The sequence below is a fragment of the Salmo salar genome, chromosome 12 (genome assembly GCF_965601325.2).
Source record: "Salmo salar chromosome 12, fSalSal1, whole genome shotgun sequence".
In the NCBI taxonomy this organism is placed as follows: domain Eukaryota; kingdom Metazoa; phylum Chordata; class Actinopteri; order Salmoniformes; family Salmonidae; genus Salmo; species Salmo salar.
In genome coordinates, this window is record NC_138302.1 from 22,881,366 (window position 1) to 22,903,507 (window position 22,142).

Consider the following 22,142-nt stretch of genomic DNA (forward strand, 5'->3'; position numbering starts at 1 on the left):
GTGGGAGGTGGGGGGTTGTGTGTGTGTCTGTGAGAGAGAGAGAGAGCCTGCTTCGGTGTTGTAAAGTGTTATGGTTTTGTTGACTTTGGACATTGTCAGGCTAAGGGGAAATATCTTTCTTTCTTACACTGATTGCAGACAGTAGGCCTAAACACACACACACACACACACACACACACACACACACACACACACACACACACACACACACACACACACACACACACACACACACACACACACACACACACACACACACACACACACACACAGGTGACACAACAATGCCACTTAATTTGTTAATCTTTGTTTATTGACGTCACGTCAACGTCATTAATGACATTTTCTGTTTAACAGTCCTCGTAAAAAAAACTGAAAGCACACAAAGCTATGATGTCACCAATCACACCTTTTGTCAACTCTTTAAACAGTCAGTCATGTAAAGCATTGACCTTTTGGAAAAAATACCTATATTTATACATTTGCATTACATGTACCTGTATTTCATTGAATGTGCTGTGTGTATTTTCGGTATATTTCACTTATGATACATACATACATACAAGGCACTTGGAAACATAAAAAAATACAGAATAATAATTGAAAATCTTAATGTGCAAACGAGGATAAGAAATGATATCAGATGCTGGCCTGCAATAAGTAGACCATAGTCTAACGTTAACCCTTTGCGCATGTGTAGACTTCATATGTAAATTCACCTCTGTCCTATTTGTACTTTCTGTGTTACCTCAATATGGGAACCTGAAGTCTCGTGTTTCTCCAATCAACCTTACAGTTCCTGGTTTGTAACTACATTTAAATTCAACTGGCATGGTGGAGTTGCACATTGTTACATTCTACTTACAACAACGACAAAGTATTATTTTGTGTGATTTGTCTGTGAATAAATACAAATAATGAAGCTATTACAAGTACTACACAGTTATGTACACACTTCTGTTTACATTGGGTCTACTTATTTAATCAATAAAACCTAGATCAAATAGAAATTCCTAACTTGGCCAATAATACTGGATGCCAGGTAAGGTGTGCAGATCAAATAACAATCCCCTACCTTGGGTTGGATAAGCTATGAGCAAATAATACTTTTATGAGGTTTGTCGGCTGTATTGAGAAATGTCTGTCGCACAAAGGGTTAATGCGTCATCGTCGGGTTTGTAGATCCTGATATAGGATCCTTGTCTTTGTATGCACCCCAGATGGAAACCTGTTCCCAGGGCTCTGGTCAAAAGTAGCACACTACATAGGGAACAGGGTGCCATTTGGGACACACTCATTGTCACCAAGTGGCGAAATAAGATAGTTGTTGTTAGTTGCGGTAGAGAGAGGAACAACTTCAACATTCAACAGAAACGTCTCGTCTTAACCAGAAGGACAAAAGAAACTTGTTTTACTTGTTTGCAGAAGTGATGAAAAGACACAGAGATGTCATACCTATACAAACTTTCCCACTTATTACCTTGTAACTTCAGGAGCCTATTCCCTACAGAAGATTTTAAAGGCTGTTTGCTGTTGGGACCTCACGAGATTTGATCCATTTGTGGGGGAAAAACATACAAGATATAGGTTATTTTAAACTTAATTCATTCAACATCATTGAATTTGATCGTCAGTCATAAAACATGAGATGTGCGACTGAAATGGCACCCTATTCCCTTTTACCTTTTAGGGAATACTATACAGGGGATAGGGTGTCATTTCAGATGTAGCCTAGGTGTGCGAAGCCACTGCAGGTCAAGTAGGTTGGTTGAGGGGAGAGGAGGGTGTGGGTCATTGTCAGTGAAATATCATAGCCTTTCTTAGCCAAACCACACCTCTGTCGCCCTGGCAACCAACCTTACAACTATGCAGGTGGCAGTCAAATGACAAATGGAACTAAATACCACATTCTTAGCTCAGAGGACCCCAGGGTAACTGGGTAACATGAGTGAAGGCTACCCCTAACCCTGCCTGTGTAAAAAACGTTAAAAAACAAAGGCGAATCCTAAACTTCCAGTTACATTTAAACTTAGTCTCCCATTGTCATCAATGTTTGACTAAAGTGGAAGTTAGAATCCACCCCATAGACGCATGTAGAATGTAGTTTGACATCCAACATGCTTCAACAAGACTGTGTTTGCTCTGTAGTGTGTACCACAGATTTCCACTGACTATCTTGTAACCTTGGGAGCCTATCCCCTACAGGGGATTTTAAAGGCTGTTTGTTGTTGTGAGTCTACAGACTGAGTAGAGGGGGAGGAAGGAGAATAAAGTTGGCCCTAGACACTGATCTAAGGTCAGTTTTGCATTTTCTAATGGTTAAGGATGGTAAGCTGACCCAAGATCTGTGGCTACAGACAACTTCCACACAGAACAATTCAGTTCTGATGTGTGGCTACAAAGATTAGACAGAATTTACCTGGCTCTCTACCTTCCCCTGGTGGCCATAATAGGTAAAGCCACTGATATAAAACCCACTGTTATAGTGACTATCCAGACGAACAGTAGCTGTTATCAGTTATAGTCCATAGATAGGGTCTGTGCTGCATACAAATGATGACTAACAAAACATACAAGAGCATATTACCTCAATTCTCTCAATAACAGCTGCTTCTTCTTTACATCATAATGGTGATTACATAAATCCAACTGCGTTGCCACACAAATCAATTGGGAATGTCAATTAGGGATGTTTTCTTGTTGTTTTCTTCAGCCTGCTGTTACTGTTTTGTGTTTAAATGTCTGAAAAGGAGAATGACCTTTCACCCCCACGGTAGCTTTTGTAAAGCACTTAACCCTCCCCCCTCCACACACACACACACCAACTTTCAGCTCCGAGGCATCGTTTAGGCACAAACACACACACAGAAACGTACACACACACCCTGTCCCTTGATCGTAGCAACAGGTGTGTGAGCACGTGTCCCAAGCTGAGCACACACACACCCTGGCCCTAGCTGACAACGGCTGGTTTGAGCACCAGCGCCCCAGGGGATTGAATCACCACCCAGGAGGGGAGGTCACGCCCCGCCGCTGTCCCTCCGTACCCTCCCGCAGACAAATTCAATACCTCATCCTCCCTCTCCTCTTCACACCCGTCCTCCTCCTCCCCCTCCCTCCTGCTCTCCCCTCTCCCTAGACGCCCCAGACCCATGGAAGCCAACCCAAACACGGATGCAGTCGAGAGTCCGAAGGGGAGCAGGGAGGAATCACACCAACCCAATCCCCCACCTCCCCTACCTAGTGAGAACAAGGAGGCTCCAGGGTGACCTAGTCCGCTGAGATCCAGGGGGCCACACATGGCCGAGAGCGGCAGCGAGGCCCCTAGATGGTGGCCCCCTAGGAGAGAAGCCACGGCAGCCCCTCCTGGGATGATAATATGGGCCCCGCCGACATAGCCCATCTCGGAGACCCCTCCACCGTTACCTCCGTGGAGACCACCCCCTTTGAGGAACACCCCGAGCCCGGCCGAGGAGGCCTGTTCCTGGGTCGCGACGAAGTGTCCGTGGGCCTTGATGTGTTTGCGGAGGGAGCTGGGGTCGGTGTAGCGTTTAAGGCAGCCAGCCATCTTGCAGTAGTATGGCTTGTCGACGTAGTGGGTGCGCGTGTGCTTGAAGCGGTCGCTGGAGTTGGAGTAGCGCTTGCTGCAGCCCTCGTACGGACAGATGTACGGCTTCTCTCCTGGGAGAGGGATAGAGGAGAGAAGGATGGGTGTGAAATTTCTTGTCAACTGACAGATCTTCAGAATGTGGAATGCATATGGTGTCAGCATTTCTTCTTGAACAGGTATGCCAGAAAGGCATCTTTGAATGACGGTATGCATGCATTAAAGATTATATGCCTGTGGGTGTGCAACATGTACGCATGCCTTTAATCTGACCCGAAGTACCCCACAACCACAATAAAAAAACACTGAGAGGTTCTGACAAAGAGACATAACAGCACAGCGGACTCTTACCCCCGCGGTTTCCTAACCCCGTGAGACACCCTTTAGAGGGGAAATAAACAGCTGTTCTTTAGCAAAAATAATCAAACTGACCTGTGTGTGTGTGTGTGTGTGTGTGTGTGTGTGTGTGTGTGTGTGTGTGTGTGTGTGTGTGTGTGTGTGTGTGTGTGTGTGTGTGTGTGTACTGACCTGTGTGTGTGTGTACTGACCTGTGTGTGTGTGTGTACTGACCTGTGTGTGTGTACTGACCTGTGTGTGTGTGTGTGTGTGTGTGTGTGTACTGACCTGTGTGTGTGTGTGTGTGTGTGTGTGTGTGTGTACTGACCTGTGTGTGTGTGTGTACTGACCTGTGTGTGTGTACTGACCTGTGTGTGTGTGTGTGTACTGACCTGTGTGTGTGTGTGTGTACTGACCTGTGTGTGTGTGTGTGTACTGACCTGTGTGTGTGTGTGTGTGTACTGACCTGTGTGTGTGTGTGTACTGACCTGTGTGTGTGTGTACGACCTGTGTGTGAGCGTGTGTACTGACCTGTGTGTGTGTGTGTGTACTGACCTGTGTGTGTGTACTGACCTGTGTGTGTGTGTACTGACCTGTGTGTGTGTGTACTGACCTGTGTGTGTGTGTGTGTACTGACCTGTGTGTGTGTGTGTGTACTGACCTGTGTGTGTGTGTACTGACCTGTGTGTGTGTGTGTACTGACCTGTGTGTGTGTGTGTACTGACCTGTGTGTGAGCGTGTGTGTATCTTGAGGTTCTCCAGGCGAGAAAAGCTCTTGTTGCAGGTGGGACAGTGGTGAGGCTTCTCATTGGTGTGAGTCCTGATGTGGATCAACATCTTGTACCTGGGGGGAACACACACACACACACACACACACACACACACACACACAGAGTGAACAAAGCTTTACACACATATATAAGTGGTGAATATACACTTGAGTGTACAAAACATTAAGAACACCTTCTTAATATTGAGTTGCACACCCCCACCCTTTTATTTTGCCCTCAGAACAGCCTCAATTCGTCAGGGCATGGACTCTGCAAGGTGTCAAAAGCATTCCACAGGGATGCTGGCCCATGTTGACTCCAATGCTTCCCACAGTTGTGTCAAGTTGACTGAATTTCCTTTGGTTGGTGGACCATTCTTGATACACACGGGAAACTGTTGAGCGTGAAAATACCAGCAGCGTTGCAGTTCTTGACGCACTCAAACTGGTGCGCCTGGCACCTACTACCATACCCCGTTCAAAGGCACTTAAATATTTTGTCTTGCCCATTCACTCTCTGAATGTCACACATACACAATCCATGTCTCAAGGCTTAAAAATCCGTATTTAACCTGTCTCCTCCCCTTCATCTTCACTGATTGAAGTGGATTTAACAAGTGACATCAATAATGGATCATAGCTTTCACTTGGATTCACCTAGTCAGTCTATCATGGAAAGAGCAGGTGTTCCTAATGTTTGGTACACTCAGCGTATGTATTTATAGTAATTTGTTAAACAAGAGTCAGATTTTCTTTTTATACACTTTTAAATCTGATTAGGGGCACCTTCATATCTGAAGATCAGAGACCCTCATACCTACACGCTGAAGAATAAGCCTCTCCTACCTGGCGTTAAATCCCCTCCCGTTGCGGGCACAGCCCTCCCAGTGGCAGCAGTACCCAGAATCCTTTTCAGGTTTGACATGGTAGTCATTGATGTGATCCACCAGGTCCTGTAATGAGTCAAACAGCAGGTGGCACTAAAGAGCAGAGAGAGAGGGAGGGATGAGGGATAGAGAGAGAAAGGGAAGGAGAGAGAGCGAGAGAGAGAGCGAGAGAGCGAGAGGGAGAAATGGGAAAGAGTCCATTTAGACTAGAGCATTTCAGGTAAGTGAACTGGAGCTGAGCATATGATATATGCTGTATATGAAAAAGTCATACTCATACTTCCACACATTTGAAGTACATGCTGACAGTTATCGCAGTGCAATTCAGATAGTAATGTGTTATGAATCGATGGATGGATGTACATTTGTCGGGAACATTATGAGTGTGTGACTACAAAGCAAATACAGGTATAAACAGTAAACTGTTGTGAAGAGTTTTGCAACGTTACGATTCTGAATGCACCCCAGGGTACTCTATCCCGTCCACACACACACCCCCTCTCCTGTCCACCTGTCAATCGCATACCTTCATCCAACGGCAGGCCAGCTGCTCGTCCGATGAGGGATCGGGTGACGCCCGCTTCTCCCCGGGTTGACCAATGAACATGGAGGAGGGCAGGTTGAACCCGCCCCCTGTGGTCCCGATTGGCAGGAAGATCTGGAAGCCCTGCGGAGAAGCACCGCCTTCCAGGTAACGAGGGAGAGCTGCTTCCTGAGAGAGAGAGAGAGAGAGAGAGAGGGAGAGAGAGAAGTGGGAGGAAGGAGTGAGAGGGGAGAATGATGATGAGAGTGTGTCAACTGAGGGCACAGTCCCTCTGTCTGTCTGTCTGTCTGTCTGTCTGCCCGCCTTTATCTCTACCTGTCAGTCAGTCTGTCTGTGTGTCTGTGTGTGTGTCTGTCTGTCTGTCTGTCCGCCTTTATCTCTACCTGTCTGTCTGTCTGTCTGTCTGTGTGTCTGTGTGTCTGTCCATCTGTTACCCCTCCAGTCCTGTTTTAAATCTGATTAAGTGAGAACCACAGTATGACTTTGTGCAGACAGCATGCTGGCAAATTAGATTCACTACAGATTTAATTCACTTCTGTCCACTATGTGTGGAGTGTATTCACTAATCAACTATCCCACATTCTGACCAGACTGCCTGCCACACGTAGACACACACACGCATTCACACTCACACTCCCTAAAATGAACCTCTATACTAAGAAGCTCTATAGAGAGAACTCTCTTCTCTCTTACTAAATATTTTTTTTCCCTTCAGACACAAAATAGTTCTGTGTTAAGTAAAACTGTCACCATGAAATTGTTTGAAATGTTTCTCACACCACGGGCCGTATTCACAAAGCTTCTCAGTGTAGGAGTGTTCATCTAGGATCAATTCTGCCTTTTAAATCATAATGAATAAGTTAGAGTCTCCTACTCTGAGTGGCTTTGTGAATACAGGCCCAAGTTTATTACATACAGGCTCACCCGGCTGTCACCCCACCCATCATTGCACATTGGTTTGACTCAGAGTAGGATCAAGTTGCCCCTACACATACTGACCTAAGATCAGTTTTGCGTTATTCCCCTGACTATGTTATGCTTGGGAGGAGTTGTATAAGCAGATCCTAGATCTGTAGCTAGGGGCAACTTCTTCCTCCCTGTCACACTCATGCACCAGTGGAGACTGCTGAGGGGAGGACGGCTCATAATAATGTCTGGAAAGGAGTTCATGGATTGGCATCAAACACATGGAAACCACATGTTTGATGTATTTCATACCATTCCACTTACTGCGCTCCAGTCATTACCATGAGCCCGTCCTCCCTAATGAAGGTTCCACCAACCTCCCGTGGCACGCAAACACGCTGACTTACCCTGGAGTAGATGGGTGTGGCTGGGCTGCAGCTGGGTGGGTAGTCCAGGGGTGAGGAGGGGGAGGCAGAGGGGGAGGGTGCATGGCGGGAGGAGGGGGAGTGTGCGTGTCGGAAGGTGGGGGAGAGACTCAGGTCCATGGCAGGGGGGGTGCAGGAACCTGCCCTCTCCTGGTGGTACAGGGGGGTACCTGGTGGGGGGAGTTGGGGTGAGGTCACACACGAGAGCCATGTATAGTACATATGAGCAGCACACACACTCTCTCTCTCTCTCTCTCTCTCTCTCTCTCTCTCTCTCTCTCTCTCTCTCTCTCTCTGTCTCTCACAAAGACACACAGACTGACACCACTTACATAGCTTTGGTTAGCGTGGCTGTCGTTGTTAAGCGAGGATGTCGTTGTTTAGCGAGGCTGTCGTTGGTTAGCGAGGCTATCGTTGGTTAGCGAGGCTGTCATTGTTTAGCGAGGCTGTCGTTGGTTAGCGAGGCTATCGTTGGTTAGCGAGGCTGTCATTGTTAGCGAGGCTATCGTTGGTTAGCGAGGCTGTCATTGGTTAGCGAGGCTATCGTTGGTTAGCGAGGCTATCGTTGGTTAGCGAGGCTATCGTTGGTTAGCGAGGCTGTCATTGGTTAGCGAGGCTATCGTTGGTTAGCGAGGCTGTCATTGGTTAGCGCAGCTGCAGTCTGCAGTGCCACTCTGCTGTCCATAATGACACACTCACACTCCATAACAACATTTAAAGTGTATACAACAGCGGGTAATGAGAGGAGCATGATATTGATTTGAGACGTGGTCCATGTCCCAAATGGTACCTTTCCCTACATAGTGTACTACTTTTAACCAGAGCCATATGGGCCAAGTGCACTGTAAAGGGAATACGGTGCCACTTGGGACACACCCATGGACTCACTGGCCTCTAAGACAACAAGAAATTAATAGAGGGATTTGTGTGTGTGTGTGTGTGTGTGAGAGAGAGAGAAATGAATAGAGGGATTTGTGTGTGTGAGAGAGACAGAGAGACAGAGAGAGAGAGAGAGAGAGAGAGAGAGAGAGAGAGAGAGAGACAGAGAAAGAGAGAGAGAGACAGAGAAAGAGAGAGAGAGAGTGTTTACCTGGAGAGGGAGGTGGTGAGGGGTAGGTCATCGGTAGGTTACGTAGCAGACGTTGTCGTGTGGCACTGAGGGGGGCGCAGATGGAGGCCGAACACGCCCTCTTTCCCAACCTGACCCTCCCATTGGCCTGTGGAAGCTTCAGGTCCAGAGGCTCGTCCAATGACACCATGGCAACTATAGTATTCCCACCCACCAGCAGAGAAGGGACAATCATAATGCTCGTTAGTGAAGGCCATGACCAATCAAAGAATAACAAACAATCACATTTCCACTAGCAGGACAGGAGTTTTTCTAACCATCTGACATGACTAGGAACAACTCTGGTCTTTCCTTTAACTACTCCCCAGTCAGATCAGCTGATCAGCAACAACTCTTGGGTCAATTTTTCTATATTTTATCCAACTTCAAATAAATCCCAATAGCCCCATTTCTGTAATTCTGTAGATCTGAATGGAGTGGATAGTATAGTAATCCTATAGCTAAATATTATGGTATGGTATGGTAATCCTATCCTATAGCTAAGTATTATGGTATAGTAATCCTATAGCTAAATATTATGGTATGGTAATCCTATCCTATAGCTAAGTATTATGGTATAGTAATCCTATAGCTAAATATTATGGTATGGTATGGTAATCCTATCCTATAGCTAAGTATTATGGTATAGTAATCCTATAGCTAAATATTATGGTATGGTAATCATATAGATAAATATTATGGTATGGTAATCCTATAGCTAAGTATTATGGTATGGTATGGTTATCCTATCCTACAGCTAAGGATTATGGTATGGTATGGTTATCCTACAGCTAAGTATTATGGTATGGTATGGTTATCCTACAGCTAAGTATTATGGTATGGTTATCCTACAGCTAAGTATTATGGTATGGTATGGTTATCCTACAGCTAAGTATTATGGTATGATATGGTTATCCTATCCTATTGCTAAGTATTATGGTATGGTAATCATATAGCTAAATATTATGGTATGGTATGGTTATCATATAGCTAAATATTATAGCATGGTATGGTAATCATATATCTACGTATTATGGTATGGTATGGTAATCATATATCTAAGTATTATGGTATGGTAATCATATATCTACGTATTATGGTATGGTAATCATATATCTAAGTATTATGGTATGGTAATCATATAGCTAAATATTATGGTATGGTATGGTTATCATATAGCTAAATATTATAGCATGGTATGGTAATCATATATTTACGTATTATGGTATGGTATGGTAATCATATATCTAAGTATTATGGTATGGTAATCATATATCTACGTATTATGGTATGGTATGGTAATCATATAGCTAAGTATTATGGTATGGTAATCCTATAGCTAAATATTATGGTATGGTATGGTAATCATATAGCTAAGTATTATGGTATGGTAATCCTATAGCTAAATATTATGGTATGGTATGGTAATCATATAGCTAAGTATTATGGTATGGTAATCATATAGCTAAATATTATGGTATGGTATGGTTATCATATAGCTAAATATTATAGCATGGTATGGTAATCATATATTTACGTATTATGGTATGGTATGGTAATCATATATCTAAGTATTATGGTATGGTAATCATATATCTACGTATTATGGTATGGTATGGTAATCATATAGCTAAGTATTATGGTATGGTAATCCTATAGCTAAATATTATGGTATGGTATGGTAATCATATAGCTAAGTATTATGGTATATTAATCCTATAGCTGTCACGACTTCCGCCAAAGTCGGCTCCTCTCCTTGTTCGGGCGGCGTTCGGCGATCGACGTCACCGGCTTTCTAGCCATCGCCGCTCCATTTTTCATATTTCCATTTGTTTTGTCTTGTTCCATACACCCCTGGTTTTCATTCCCTAATCCCACTGCATGTATTTAGTCCTCTGTTCCCCTCCATGTCTTTGTGTGATATTGTTGTATGTTATGTGGGTATTTACCACGCGCCTGTATTTTGTTCATGTTCCGTGTTTTGGGCACGTTTATTATATTCTGTGCTGTTGTTTTTGGAACGGAATAAAAGTGCGCCTGTTTACTCTACTCTGCTTTCCTGCACCTGACTTCGCCTCCCTTACAATAACAATAGCTAAATATTATAGCATGGTATGGTAATCTGATTGTTTAATATTATGGTATGGTAATCCTATAGCTAAGTATTATGGGATGGTAATCCTATAGCTAAATGATGGTATGTTACTGGGCATGAATACAATAGCATGACCCAGATCCAAACTGCTTTTCCTCAGTAGCCACAGGCAATTAACTGTAGCATTGAGACATGGCTCTCTGTGCATATTTCCATCAACTGGGTGGGACTGGGTTTGTTCAGAAGCAACTTTCTCACACGCAACAAGAGCTTTCACACACGTTACACACACATCATTCTACACACACGCACAGAGGCCTTTACAACACATCATGTTACACACACATACACGCAAATGTTGCACATACACAAGAGCTATTGTACACACATATTTGTTACACACATAACAAAAACCCTAGTACACATGCACATCATGTTACACACACAGAGGCCTTTACACACACACACACACACACACACACACACACGTGGGCTTAAGACACGGATGTAAAAACACTACAGCAAATTAAAGTATTTTAACGTTTTATTACGCAAGACACAAAACAATGTTCGTAACCATAACAAAGACACACACACTTCATCAAGGATGTGACAGCCACACAAACATCTTGATCAACAGTGCCTTTTGTCAAATATCAGAACAGTTAGATGAAGTGAAGAGCTAGTTATAGGGAGGGTGAGGGGCTAGTTATAGGGAGGGTAAGGGGCTAGTTATAGGGAGGGTGAGGGGCTGGATATGGGGAGGGTGAGGGGCTAGTTATAGGAAGGGTGAGGGGCTAGTTATAGGGAGGGTGAGGGGCTGGATATGGGGAGGGTGAGGGGCTAGTTATAGGAAGGGTGAGGGGCTAGTTATAGGGAGGGTGAGGGGCTGGATATGGAGAGGGTGAGGGGCTAGTTATAGGGAGGGTGAGGGGCTGGTCATAGGGAGGGTGAGGGGCTGGTCATAGGGAGGGTGAGGGTCTGGATATAGGGAGGGTGAGGGGCTGGATGAGTGGGGGGATGAGTACAGGGCAGAGTATGTGTTTGTTCGCCCCATACACTTCCTCACTGAGTCATGGGATGGGGTCAGCTGCTCTTTGTAGAAGCTCCTCTCTGCTTCTCTCAGAGAAGCCTTTGTCCCCCTTTACCTCCCATAGAGAAACAGACTGGGACAGTGTGGTGTGTGTCTGAATGAGATAATTGTGTCTCCCTTGGGCCTCCCATGTTCGTCACACATCTACACTTCCCTCTAACCTCCCCTCCACACTTCCATCTACACTAAAGTCTACACATACACCCACTCACACTTGTCTCAACAAGCCCACTTGCTATCTCTCTGTCTTTCATCCTATTCCTCTGGTAAATGAGCAATTACACAAACACACACACCAACACACACACACACTGTTCCATTTTCTCATATGCTCAGACACACACACGTCAGCAACTCCCTGTAGAGTACAGTGGTTCTGTGAGAGAGAACCACACGTCTGTTAGGGCTGCTAAACGCTAGTGGAAGACTAGGGGAAGTTCCACCCAGTGTCACAGCATGCTGCGAAGAGTACACGTCTGACCTGTCAACCAAACGCTCACTTAAGATGCCCCATACACACACTCACACTGTATGCACACACACATAGTGTACGAACGCACGCATACACACAGTATGCATTGCACTCGCACACACACAAATGTGTACGTATACACTTGCATATGCGCACACATACGCAGTCCCCCCCCCCCTTTCCAGAGTCAGCAAAAAAGCTTTGACCCAGTGAACTCCTTAGTGAGCGTCTGACTCCAGATTTATGTGAGTAACTGTGTGAGGTCAGAGTCTAACACGGATCTGTCAATGACATCAGTGTGTAGCTGGTGGTGGAAGCTTCCATAGAAGAGGTCAGTAACCGTTAGTTCAGGTGCTGAGGGGGAGACGTTGCTATACTACACCAGCTGCAGCCAGCTTCAAAACTATACACACACACCACACACACACACACACACACCACACACACACACACACACACACACACACCACACACACACACACACACCACACCACACACACACCACACACACACACACACACACACACCACACACACACACACACACACACACACACACACACACACACACACACCACACACACCACACACACACACCACACACACACACCACACACACAAACACACACCACACACACACACACAGTTTCATTTATTTATTCACAAAGGCAGCATTTTCATCTACTGACCTCTTTCATTAAAGCTTCCCTTATCAGCTACACATTAATGTCAACGAAGGGTAACAGGGCTGTTAGAGCCGTAAAGTCTACTCTGTGATATTAACACACTTTTACAGTAAACCCACTGAACTGGAATAAGTGTAAACCTGTTGGGATACACACTGCAATTATATAATACAGAAAATATCTCCAATATACAGTAATATAGAACAGACTCCTCACCACAATGAAGTCAGTGTTACAGTTAGTTACACACACACAGTAGACATACAGCACACACACACTTCTCACTGCGTGCCAACTCACAACAGTGGTTCTGCATTCCATAAGAACCTCCCTAACTTCTCACACACACTGCTATTCAGAGTATTGTTGAGGCATGGACATACGCCACCATATGTATGCAAACACACACACACACACACACACACACACACACACACACACACACACACACACACACACACACACACACACACACACACACACAGACACACACACACACACACACACACGGCTCCCCCTTCCTCGCACTCTTTTCCTCAATGACCTCCCTTTGGGCAGAATGCCCAGGCCCCCTTACTGATCCCCCGCCACCCAACACACACACACTGCACCACAGGCAGTCTCAGCAGACCCCCCTCTATACCCCTTAGTTCCAGAGTACAGTATGTCTCACACACACACACACACACACACACACACACACACACACACACACACACACACACACACACACACACACACACACACACACACACACACACACACAGTGGTGTATCACACACCCTGAGATGAGAGATTCTTTCCTCCTCAGACAGGAAACCTTCGTTTCCACGGCGCCCTGAGCTGGCCTCTCCCTCCTCCGTACACGCCTCTCCCTTGCCCTCTTTCACTCCTTCTCTCTCCCTCCCTTCTTCTTTCTCTCCTTCCTTTGGCGTTCCTTTCCTATGTATTGTACCCCCTTCAAGCCTCTCCCTTGCCCTCTTTCACTCCTTCTCTCTCCCTCCCTTTTTCTTCTCTCCCTCCTACTCTCTCTCATTCTTTTTTCTGTGGCTTAATTTCTTCTCCAAATCCTCAGTTGTATCATAACCCCTAACGCCTCTCTCTTGCCCTTTTTCACTCCTTCTATCCCTCCCTCCCTTCCTGTGGCTTGCCTTAACTCTCAACTCTATCATACCCCCCTAACGCCTCTCTCTTGCCCTCTTTCACTGCTTCTCTCCCTCCTTTCTTCTCTTTCTCTCCTTCCTTTCCTCTCTCTCTCTCCATTCCCTCACTCCCTTTTTCTCATAAACTCCCTTTTTCTTGTTTTTTTCCTCTACTATCCTCTACTCCTTTATTTCATCCACACTCTCTCTATGTCTCTCCTGCTGTTTGTCATAAGGCCGGTCCTGAGCCCCACCTTCTCCTTTCTATGTCTTCCTGCTGTTTGTCATAAGACTGTTTCTTCTCTTTCATTTCGTTTTTTTAGGGAATGTCTTCATACGTTGGTTAGTTATGTCTGTTCTGACTTTCTGTGAAAGTTATATTCTTCTATTTCTTCCTATTCGTCCCTCTCTCTCGTCAAATTTCTCCATCCCTCCATCCCACTATGTCATTATAAGCCATTATGCAACAGCATATGCACTTTCTCTCTGTGTCTAACAACCAAGCCTGTATGCATGCATATAATGTTGCAATGGTATTGCATAAAGCCTTGTAAGGACGTAGTAACAACAATGTTGTTGATCCATCTTCAGTTTTCCACCTTCACAGCCATTGAACTCTATAGCCGTTTTAAAATCACCAGTGACCTCATGGTGACATCCCCTGAGCAGGTTCCTTCCTGTCCTGCAGCTCAGTTCAGAAAGACGACTGTATGTTTCTTGTGTCTGGGTGGTTTAATACATCACCCTCAGCATAATGATTCAGTTGACCATACTTAAAGAGATATTCAATGTCTTATTTGCTATTGTTACCCATCTACCAATCACTGCCCTTCTTTATGAGGCTTTCAAAAAGGTCTTGGTAGTTGAATCTGTGCTTGAAATTCAATACTTGACTGAGGAACCTTCTTAAGCCAAATTTTACACTTCAACTCATTTAGGCTTGTCTAAACAAAAGGGGTGAATACTTTTGAAACAACTATATTTGAGTTATTTTGTTTTTATTAATGTTAACATTTGTAGAATCTTCTTTTCACTTTGACATAATGGAATATTTTGTGCATATCAATTACATGAAACTATCACAATGAAATTCATTTCAGTCCCACTTTGTCGCGCAACAAAATGTGAAATGTGAATACTTATGATGCTCACTGTAACAAATGTATGGAGAAGAATTGACAGAGAGAGCGAGTGAGAGAGAGCGAGAGAGAGCGAGAGAGAGCCAGAGAGAGAGCGAGAGAGAGCCAGAGAGAGAGCCAGAGAGAGAGCGAGAGAGAGACAGAGAGAGAGAGGCAGAGAGAGAGAGAGAGAGAGAGTGAGAGAGAGCCAGAGAGAGAGAGAGAGAGAGAGAGAGAGCCAGAGAGAGAGAGAGAGACAGACAGAGAGAGAGACAGAGAGAGTGAGAGTGAGAGAGAGAGAGAGAGCGAGAGAGAGAGAATGCCTTCACTGAAGTACAATGAAGAGAGCTGATTGGACACCTGCTGTAGTACTGTAGTGAGATAGAAAGAGTGAGATAGATAAGAGAAGAATACAATAAAGAATTCAGTTCAAAACGAGAGAGGGAGATTGAAAGGGGGATAGAACTGGTAGATGGAGATAAATAAAATGGTGGGATAGAAGGGGGGAAGGAGGGAGGGATGACGAAAGCAGCAGGAAGAGAGCTCTTACCTAGCAGCCCATGGACATCGGCCAGAAAACACAGAGCCCTAGGAATTTTAGATAGAAGGAGGAGAAACATAAAGAGATAGAGGGATAGTGAGTGTATAAGAGAGAGAGAGGGAGGAGAGAGAACAAGAGAGAGAGAGAGAGAGAGAGAGAGAGAGAAGGATAGTATGTGTATAAAAGAGAGAGACAGAAAGAGAGAGAGGGGAAAGACGTAGCCTCTCCTCCCCTTCCTGTCCCTCTGCCGTACTTCCCCTTTACTTCTCTCCCTCTGTTCTCCTCCCTCTCTCCTTTCCAATCAGCTCTCCCTTTCTTCAAGTGATGCAATCTCAACACTTCTCACTGCAATAGTTGAGCCTGCTGAGTGTGCCATAGACACTGGCGTCTGCAGATAGAGAGGGAGAGAGGAAAGGAGAGGGAGGGGTAGACAATGAGAGAGAGAGAGAGAGAGAGAGAGACAGAGAGAGAGAGAGACAGAGAAACAGAGAGAAAGAGACAGAGACAGACAGAGAGAGACAGAGAGACAACGATAGGGACAGAGACAGAGAGGCAGAGAGACAGAGAGACGGAGAGAGAGAGAGTCTGAAAGAGTAAAAGTAATTTTTTGTTTTTGTTAAGTTTTAGCGACCCCCATCCTTCAGTCTCCACCCTAAAGCTTTTCCATCTCTCCGACTCAACCAACTTTGAAATTCACCACTGTGACTTCCAATATGCACGAGGCAAGCGCAATCAAGCACAGTGAACGTATTTTAAATCATTTAAAATATTGTTTGAAATTAGTTCTGCTGTGTTTCAGCTGTAAAACTCTGAGTTACAGAGAACAACCTTTTCTATTTAAGCATCTCAAACAACTCTAATATCGACATGATGAAGCAAAAATGTTTTTTAGACATTCTTGCAATTGTATATATATTTTTTTTAAAGATCACATTTACGTAAGTGGACTAAAAGGCACTTTAAATGAGGAATCTCCATAGAAAATGCTCAGGACTAGAATGAATCCTTGTCCGGGCAACCGTCCCGAAAAGTTATTTATCCTATGGAGAAACGCATGCTTGTCTGTGTGCATGTGGGGGGGGGGGGGGGGGGGGGGGGCACCTGTCACACTGTATTACAGCCTTCAGAGAGAGAGAGAGAGAGAGAGAGAGAGGGGGGGGGGGGACCAGATGTGTGGAGCTGCTGGAGCAGACAGGGGCCCAGGCTTGGGATATCTAGCCTGCAGGGTAATGCTGCTGCTGGGGTGGAGGAGGGAGATGAGAAGGGGAGGGGTGGAGGGTTGGAGGTGAGGGAGGGGAAAGGCAGGTGTGTGTATCTGCATGCAATGTTTGTGAGCTGATCTATAGGGAGAGAACACACACTAGTGGGGAATTGAGGGGGCAGTTTTTAGGAGGGTGAAGAGTTTAGGGAGGGGGGGTGTGGGGTGTGGAACAGGTGTGTGTGTGTGTGTTTGGGGGTGACATATAAGGAGAGTGAACAACTACTGGGGGGATTGAGGGGGTGGTTTGGGAAGTGGAGGGTTTAGGGTGGGAATGGAAAAGGTGAAGGGCGAGAACTTTGAGAGGGGGGTGGAAGAGAAGAGGGGGGGTAGTGGTACACTAAAAGTTCTCGAAGCCATTACACATTTCAGACGGCCCAGCTGGGACTGGGACTGGGTTGGAATGAACTGGGCTGATGGTGGTGGGGTGATGGGTGGGAAGGGAAAGGAAAGGAAAGGAGAGGAGAGGGAGAAGGAGAATGGTGGGAAGGGAAAGGAGAGGAGAGGGAGAAGGAGAATGGGTGGGAAGGGAAAGGAGAGGAGAGGGAGAAGGAGAATGGGTGGGAAGGGAAAGGAGAGGAGAGGGAGAAGGAGAATAGGTGGGAAGGGAAAAGAGAAGAGAACGGAGGACATTGGAGAAGAGGAGGAGAAAGAGAGCAAAACTGTGTACAGTTCAACAGTGTTGGTAGGGGTGAATGGGTGGGAAGGGAAAAATGAAGGGAGGACATTTTGGAGAGGAGAGGGAGAAGGGGAATGGGTGGGAAGGGAAAGGGAAAAGAGAACGGAGGACATTGGAGAAGAGGAGGAGAAAGAGGGAAAAACTGTGTACAGTTCAACAGTGTTGGTAGGGGTGAATGGGTGGGAAGGGAAAAATGAAGGGAGGACATTTTGGAGAGGAGACGGAGAGGGAGAGGGAGAGGGAGAATGAGTGGGAAGGGAGGATATTGGAAAAGAGAAGAGAAGGAGAGCAAACTGTTCCAAAAAATCCTAACACTTCCAGTGAGACGCAAGCACACACACACACACACACACACACACACACACACACACACACACACACACACACACACACACACACACACACACACACACACACTAATGCGTAATAGGAGACAGGAAGAGGGCAAAACGCTAAACAGCCACAACCAACAGCAATTAAGACTGTGAGGTGACGCAATGTGAAAAAACAGCCACTATCCAGTGTGTCTGTGTGGGTGTACGTGTGTGACGTGTGTGTGCATTTGAAACCCACTGGGTTGGTTCTCAAAATACACACTATTGTTCCTTTCCTTCTCTCCCTCTGTTTTCTACACTCCATCATGTCGCTCCCTCTGTTTTCTACACTCCACCCTGTCGCTCCCTCTGTTTTCTGCATCTGGGGATGTGACTTTTAGCCCTCTCATCTGGGGGCACCCCCTCCCTCCCTCCACTTGGCAGCCAGACAAGGTCAACACAGAGAAACCTCTTTACCCCTCTATCCCTCGCTCTCTCCTTTCACTATATCCCTCTTTCTTTCTTTTCCTCTCTCTCCACTCAGATGAGAAAAAGTCTGATCCTTTCATCTTGCCGTCCTTTGCTGAGAAAGAGAAAGAGAGAAAACAATTTGAAAAGTTAAGGAGAACGAGACAGCAAGTCCAAGAGAGAGAGAGAGGGGGACTGAGTGAGTGGGAGAGAGTGCTTTGAACCCTCAGGAATTCATTTCCCTAGACAGAGCCAGACCAGACCCACAACAGACTGTATCTGAGAAACCTCTCTTGTCCCTTTCTCTCCCTCTTTCTCCCCTCTCTCTGTCTTTCATTCTCCCTCTCTCTTTCTGTTTACCCCTCTCTTTCTCCCTCCCTCTCCCTCTATTTCTCTGTCTTTCTCTTCCCTCTATCATCCAGACCTCAAACACACAAACACATGCGCCTCACATTCCTCGGTGCAGAGCTGCAGATTCACCCAATTTGTTTCCACTGCTGCACTAGTGTGTGTGTGTGTGTGTGTGTGTGTGTGTGTGTGTGTGTGTGTGTGTGTGTGTGTGCGTGTGTGTGTGTGTGAGTAGGGGTGTGAGCCAAGACAGAAAATAATAACCAGGCCCAGCTGTACAGTAGAGCCAGCTCTCCCTCTGCCCCACTCTCTCTCTCTCTCACTCTCTCACTCACTCACTCTCACTCTCTCTCTCTCCCTCTGCCCCACTCACTCTCTCACTCACTCACTCTCACTCTCTCTCTCCCTCTGCCCCACTCTCTCTCTCTCACTCACTCTCTCTCTCTCTCTCACTCACTCTCTCTCTCCCTCTGCCCCACTCACTCACTCTCTCTCTCACTCACTCACTCACACTCTCTCTCTCTCTCCCTCTGCCCCACTCTCTCTCTCTCTCTCTCACTCACTCTTTCTCTCCCTCTGCCCCACTCACTCTCTCTCTCACTCACTCACTCTCTCTCTCTCTCTGCTGTAGCTCCTGAACAGTGTAGGAAGAGAGGGAAAGAAAGAGAAAAGAGAAATAAAGAGAAAAGAGAGAATGGGTCAGGCAGAGATTGTGAGGAGAGGGAGAAGAGATAGCGGAAAAGAGAGAGAGAATAAGAGGTGTGAAAAGGGGAATGAACAGATGGATGAATCGGGGAAAGACTTTAAAAAATATTTTTTATTTATTTTTCATATTTAAACATTTTTCAAAATTACCCCTTTTTCTCCCCAATTTCATGGTATGCAATTGGTAGTTACAGTCTTGTCTCATCACTGAAACTCCCAAACGGACTCGGGTGAGGCGAAGGTCGAGAGCCGTGCGTCCTCCGAAACACAACCCAACCAAGCCGCACTGCTTCTTGACACAATGACCACTTAACCCGGAAGCCATCCGCACCAATGTGTGGGAGGAAACACCGTACACCTGGCGACACTGTCAGCGTGCACTGCTCCCGGCCCCCCACAGGAGTTGCTAGTGCATGATGGGACAAGGACATCCCTGCTGGCCAAACCCTCCCCTAACCTGGACAACATTGGGCCAATTGTGCGCAGCCCCATGGGTCTCCCGGTCGCGGCCGGCTGCGACAGAACCTGGACTCGAGCCCAGAATCTCTAGTGGCACAGCTAACACTGCGATGCAGTACCTTAGACCACCGCGCCACTCGGGAGGCCAAAGCGGGGAAAGACACAGAGAATATATAGAGAGAGCGAGAGACGGAGAGATAGAGAGCGAGAGATGTAGAGAGAGAGTGTGAAGGAAACAGAGAAACCTTACAGAATGGTTATTGAGCTCCAGATCTAGCACCTCTTGGGAGTGGAAGTAGCCTGTAGCCTGTGATGCTAACACTCTGTGACATCACTGTCAACTCTCTCTTTAGAATCATATTTGGGGCGGCAGGTAGTCTAGTGTTTAGAGCGTCGGACCGGTAACCGAAAGGTTGCTAGATCGAATCCCTGAGCTGACAATGTAAAAATCTGTCGTTCTGCCCCTGAATAAGGCAGTTAACCCACTGTTCCTAGGCCATCATTGTAAATAAGAATTTGTTCTTAACTGACTTGCCTAGTTAAATAAAGATAAAAAAATATTGTATCTTCTTACGAGATGTATTTTCACTCTCTACTTTTCCCTTAATTGTCCAGCCCCTCTCCCTCTCTTTCTTTCACTCCCTCCCTCTCCCTCTCTTTCTCTCACTTCCTAGTTTTTGGGTTCTGTAAATAGTTTTGAGGGTCTCTACTCTCTAGGCTCCACAACAGCCTCCATCCTCAAAGGCCAAGAAAGAAAAACCAGAAAACAAGAGTAGGGTTGTTGCGGTGGCCATATTACCACCATACCGGCAGTCATGAGTCATGACCGCAGTAAAATGCCATGTGGCCACTGAGTCATGGTAATCTCTTATGCACTCTGGACATGCGTTGGTAGTACCCAACTCACTAACTACCATCAGGTCCTAACAGCCTGGTACTCAGGGCTCTGTTGTCCCTCTAACCACTCTGACATCAATGCAAATACAATGGAAAATCACATCAAACACTCATCATTAAAACAGTGTTGTGTTTTTAAAAGTCCAAAAGCCTAAGATGTTGTTTCAAAGCCTAACACAATGAAGTGGACGATTAGTCCCAAAAAAACCATAAGCATATTAGAGCTTATGCATACACACAGGCCTATATATGAGTCCAAGCCTGAAAGAATAAAACTGAATTCAAATAATGACTGTGACGTTTTACAATACATAACCTACCGCATATTACGCACGGCAGACAAACATAAGAAAACTGATTTCAGATGTATTTGGCACATAATTGGTCTAGCCTATACTCCAAAATAAAAATGTATTATTATGTAATATTATTATTATGGACTGTATTATTATGCATACTGGATAGACTGGTTACTTTATGCTATGCTCCAAACTTTCTATCCATGAGTCGGGGAGATAATATATAGGCCTAGGCGATGCTGTTGGTTCATTGATTGTGCAGGGTGGCTTACAGAGTTAGCCTACAATTATAGAGAATTTGTATTTGATTTTGAATAGCCTAGTAATAGGGAATTTTTTGATATTTTCATAATTAACGGGCTGACACATTACCTTTAGCTACAGAACATCTCACCACCGTGCGTTTCCATCTCCTCCCCTCTTTCCTTCATTCCATTCTCGAGCGCGCAGTGAGAGAGGCTGTCAACAGTTTAATCAAATATGTTACTATTGATGTTCCCGAACAGATTTCACTTGATAGCTGCAGGAGCTGGGTTGGAGAGCCCATGGCATACAGAGCTGGGGTGGAATATCACCTGTCGCAAAGTGAGAGGCTGCATGTTCCTCAAACAGTGTTTGGTGTGTGGAGTGAAATAACAGGAGTAGCCGACCCAGCATGATTGAAAAAGGAACTGGTGGGAAAGCAGCCTCCATACATACGGATGACACGTCTTATTCCCCCTGGACCTGTTCCTGACCATTTGATAATGGGCCATTCTAAATGTAAACTAATTTGACATAATATTAAAGACAAGATTAAATAGAGTATAGTCTGATGAGTGAGAATATGATCACTTGATGAGAGAACAGCGTGTGCAGCCTGAGGCAAGGAACAGAGCACAAGTTTCTTTTGCAACTTTCTCAAATCATCAAATCAAATGAAATTGTATTTGTCACATGCGCCGAATACAACAGGTAGACCTTACAGTGAAATGCTTACTTACGAGC

The 22,142-nt window shown here is 45.5% G+C and overlaps 1 protein-coding gene across 2 annotated transcripts in view; it reads right to left on the reverse strand.

Annotated features, from left to right (window-relative positions):
- Positions 1-291: 291 nt before the first annotated feature.
- LOC106564452 (zinc finger protein GLIS2) overlaps positions 292-22,142 on the reverse strand; it is a 34,953-nt gene continuing 13,102 nt past the window's right edge. Inside the window, exons 2-7 of one of the 2 annotated variants that reach the window (XM_045691011.2) lie at positions 8,565-8,738; positions 7,457-7,644; positions 6,126-6,311; positions 5,559-5,692; positions 4,669-4,787; positions 292-3,681 (exon numbers count right to left, since the gene is read on the reverse strand). In XM_045691011.2, the coding sequence (XP_045546967.1) occupies positions 2,954-3,681; positions 4,669-4,787; positions 5,559-5,692; positions 6,126-6,311; positions 7,457-7,644; positions 8,565-8,733 (1,524 nt within the window). In that variant the 5' untranslated portion in view covers positions 8,734-8,738 and the 3' untranslated portion in view covers positions 292-2,953. Of the gene's footprint in view, positions 3,682-4,668; positions 4,788-5,558; positions 5,693-6,125; positions 6,312-7,456; positions 7,645-7,806; positions 8,460-8,564; positions 8,739-22,142 lie in introns of those variants that run through there. The other variant, XM_014130556.3, reaches the window with a different exon arrangement.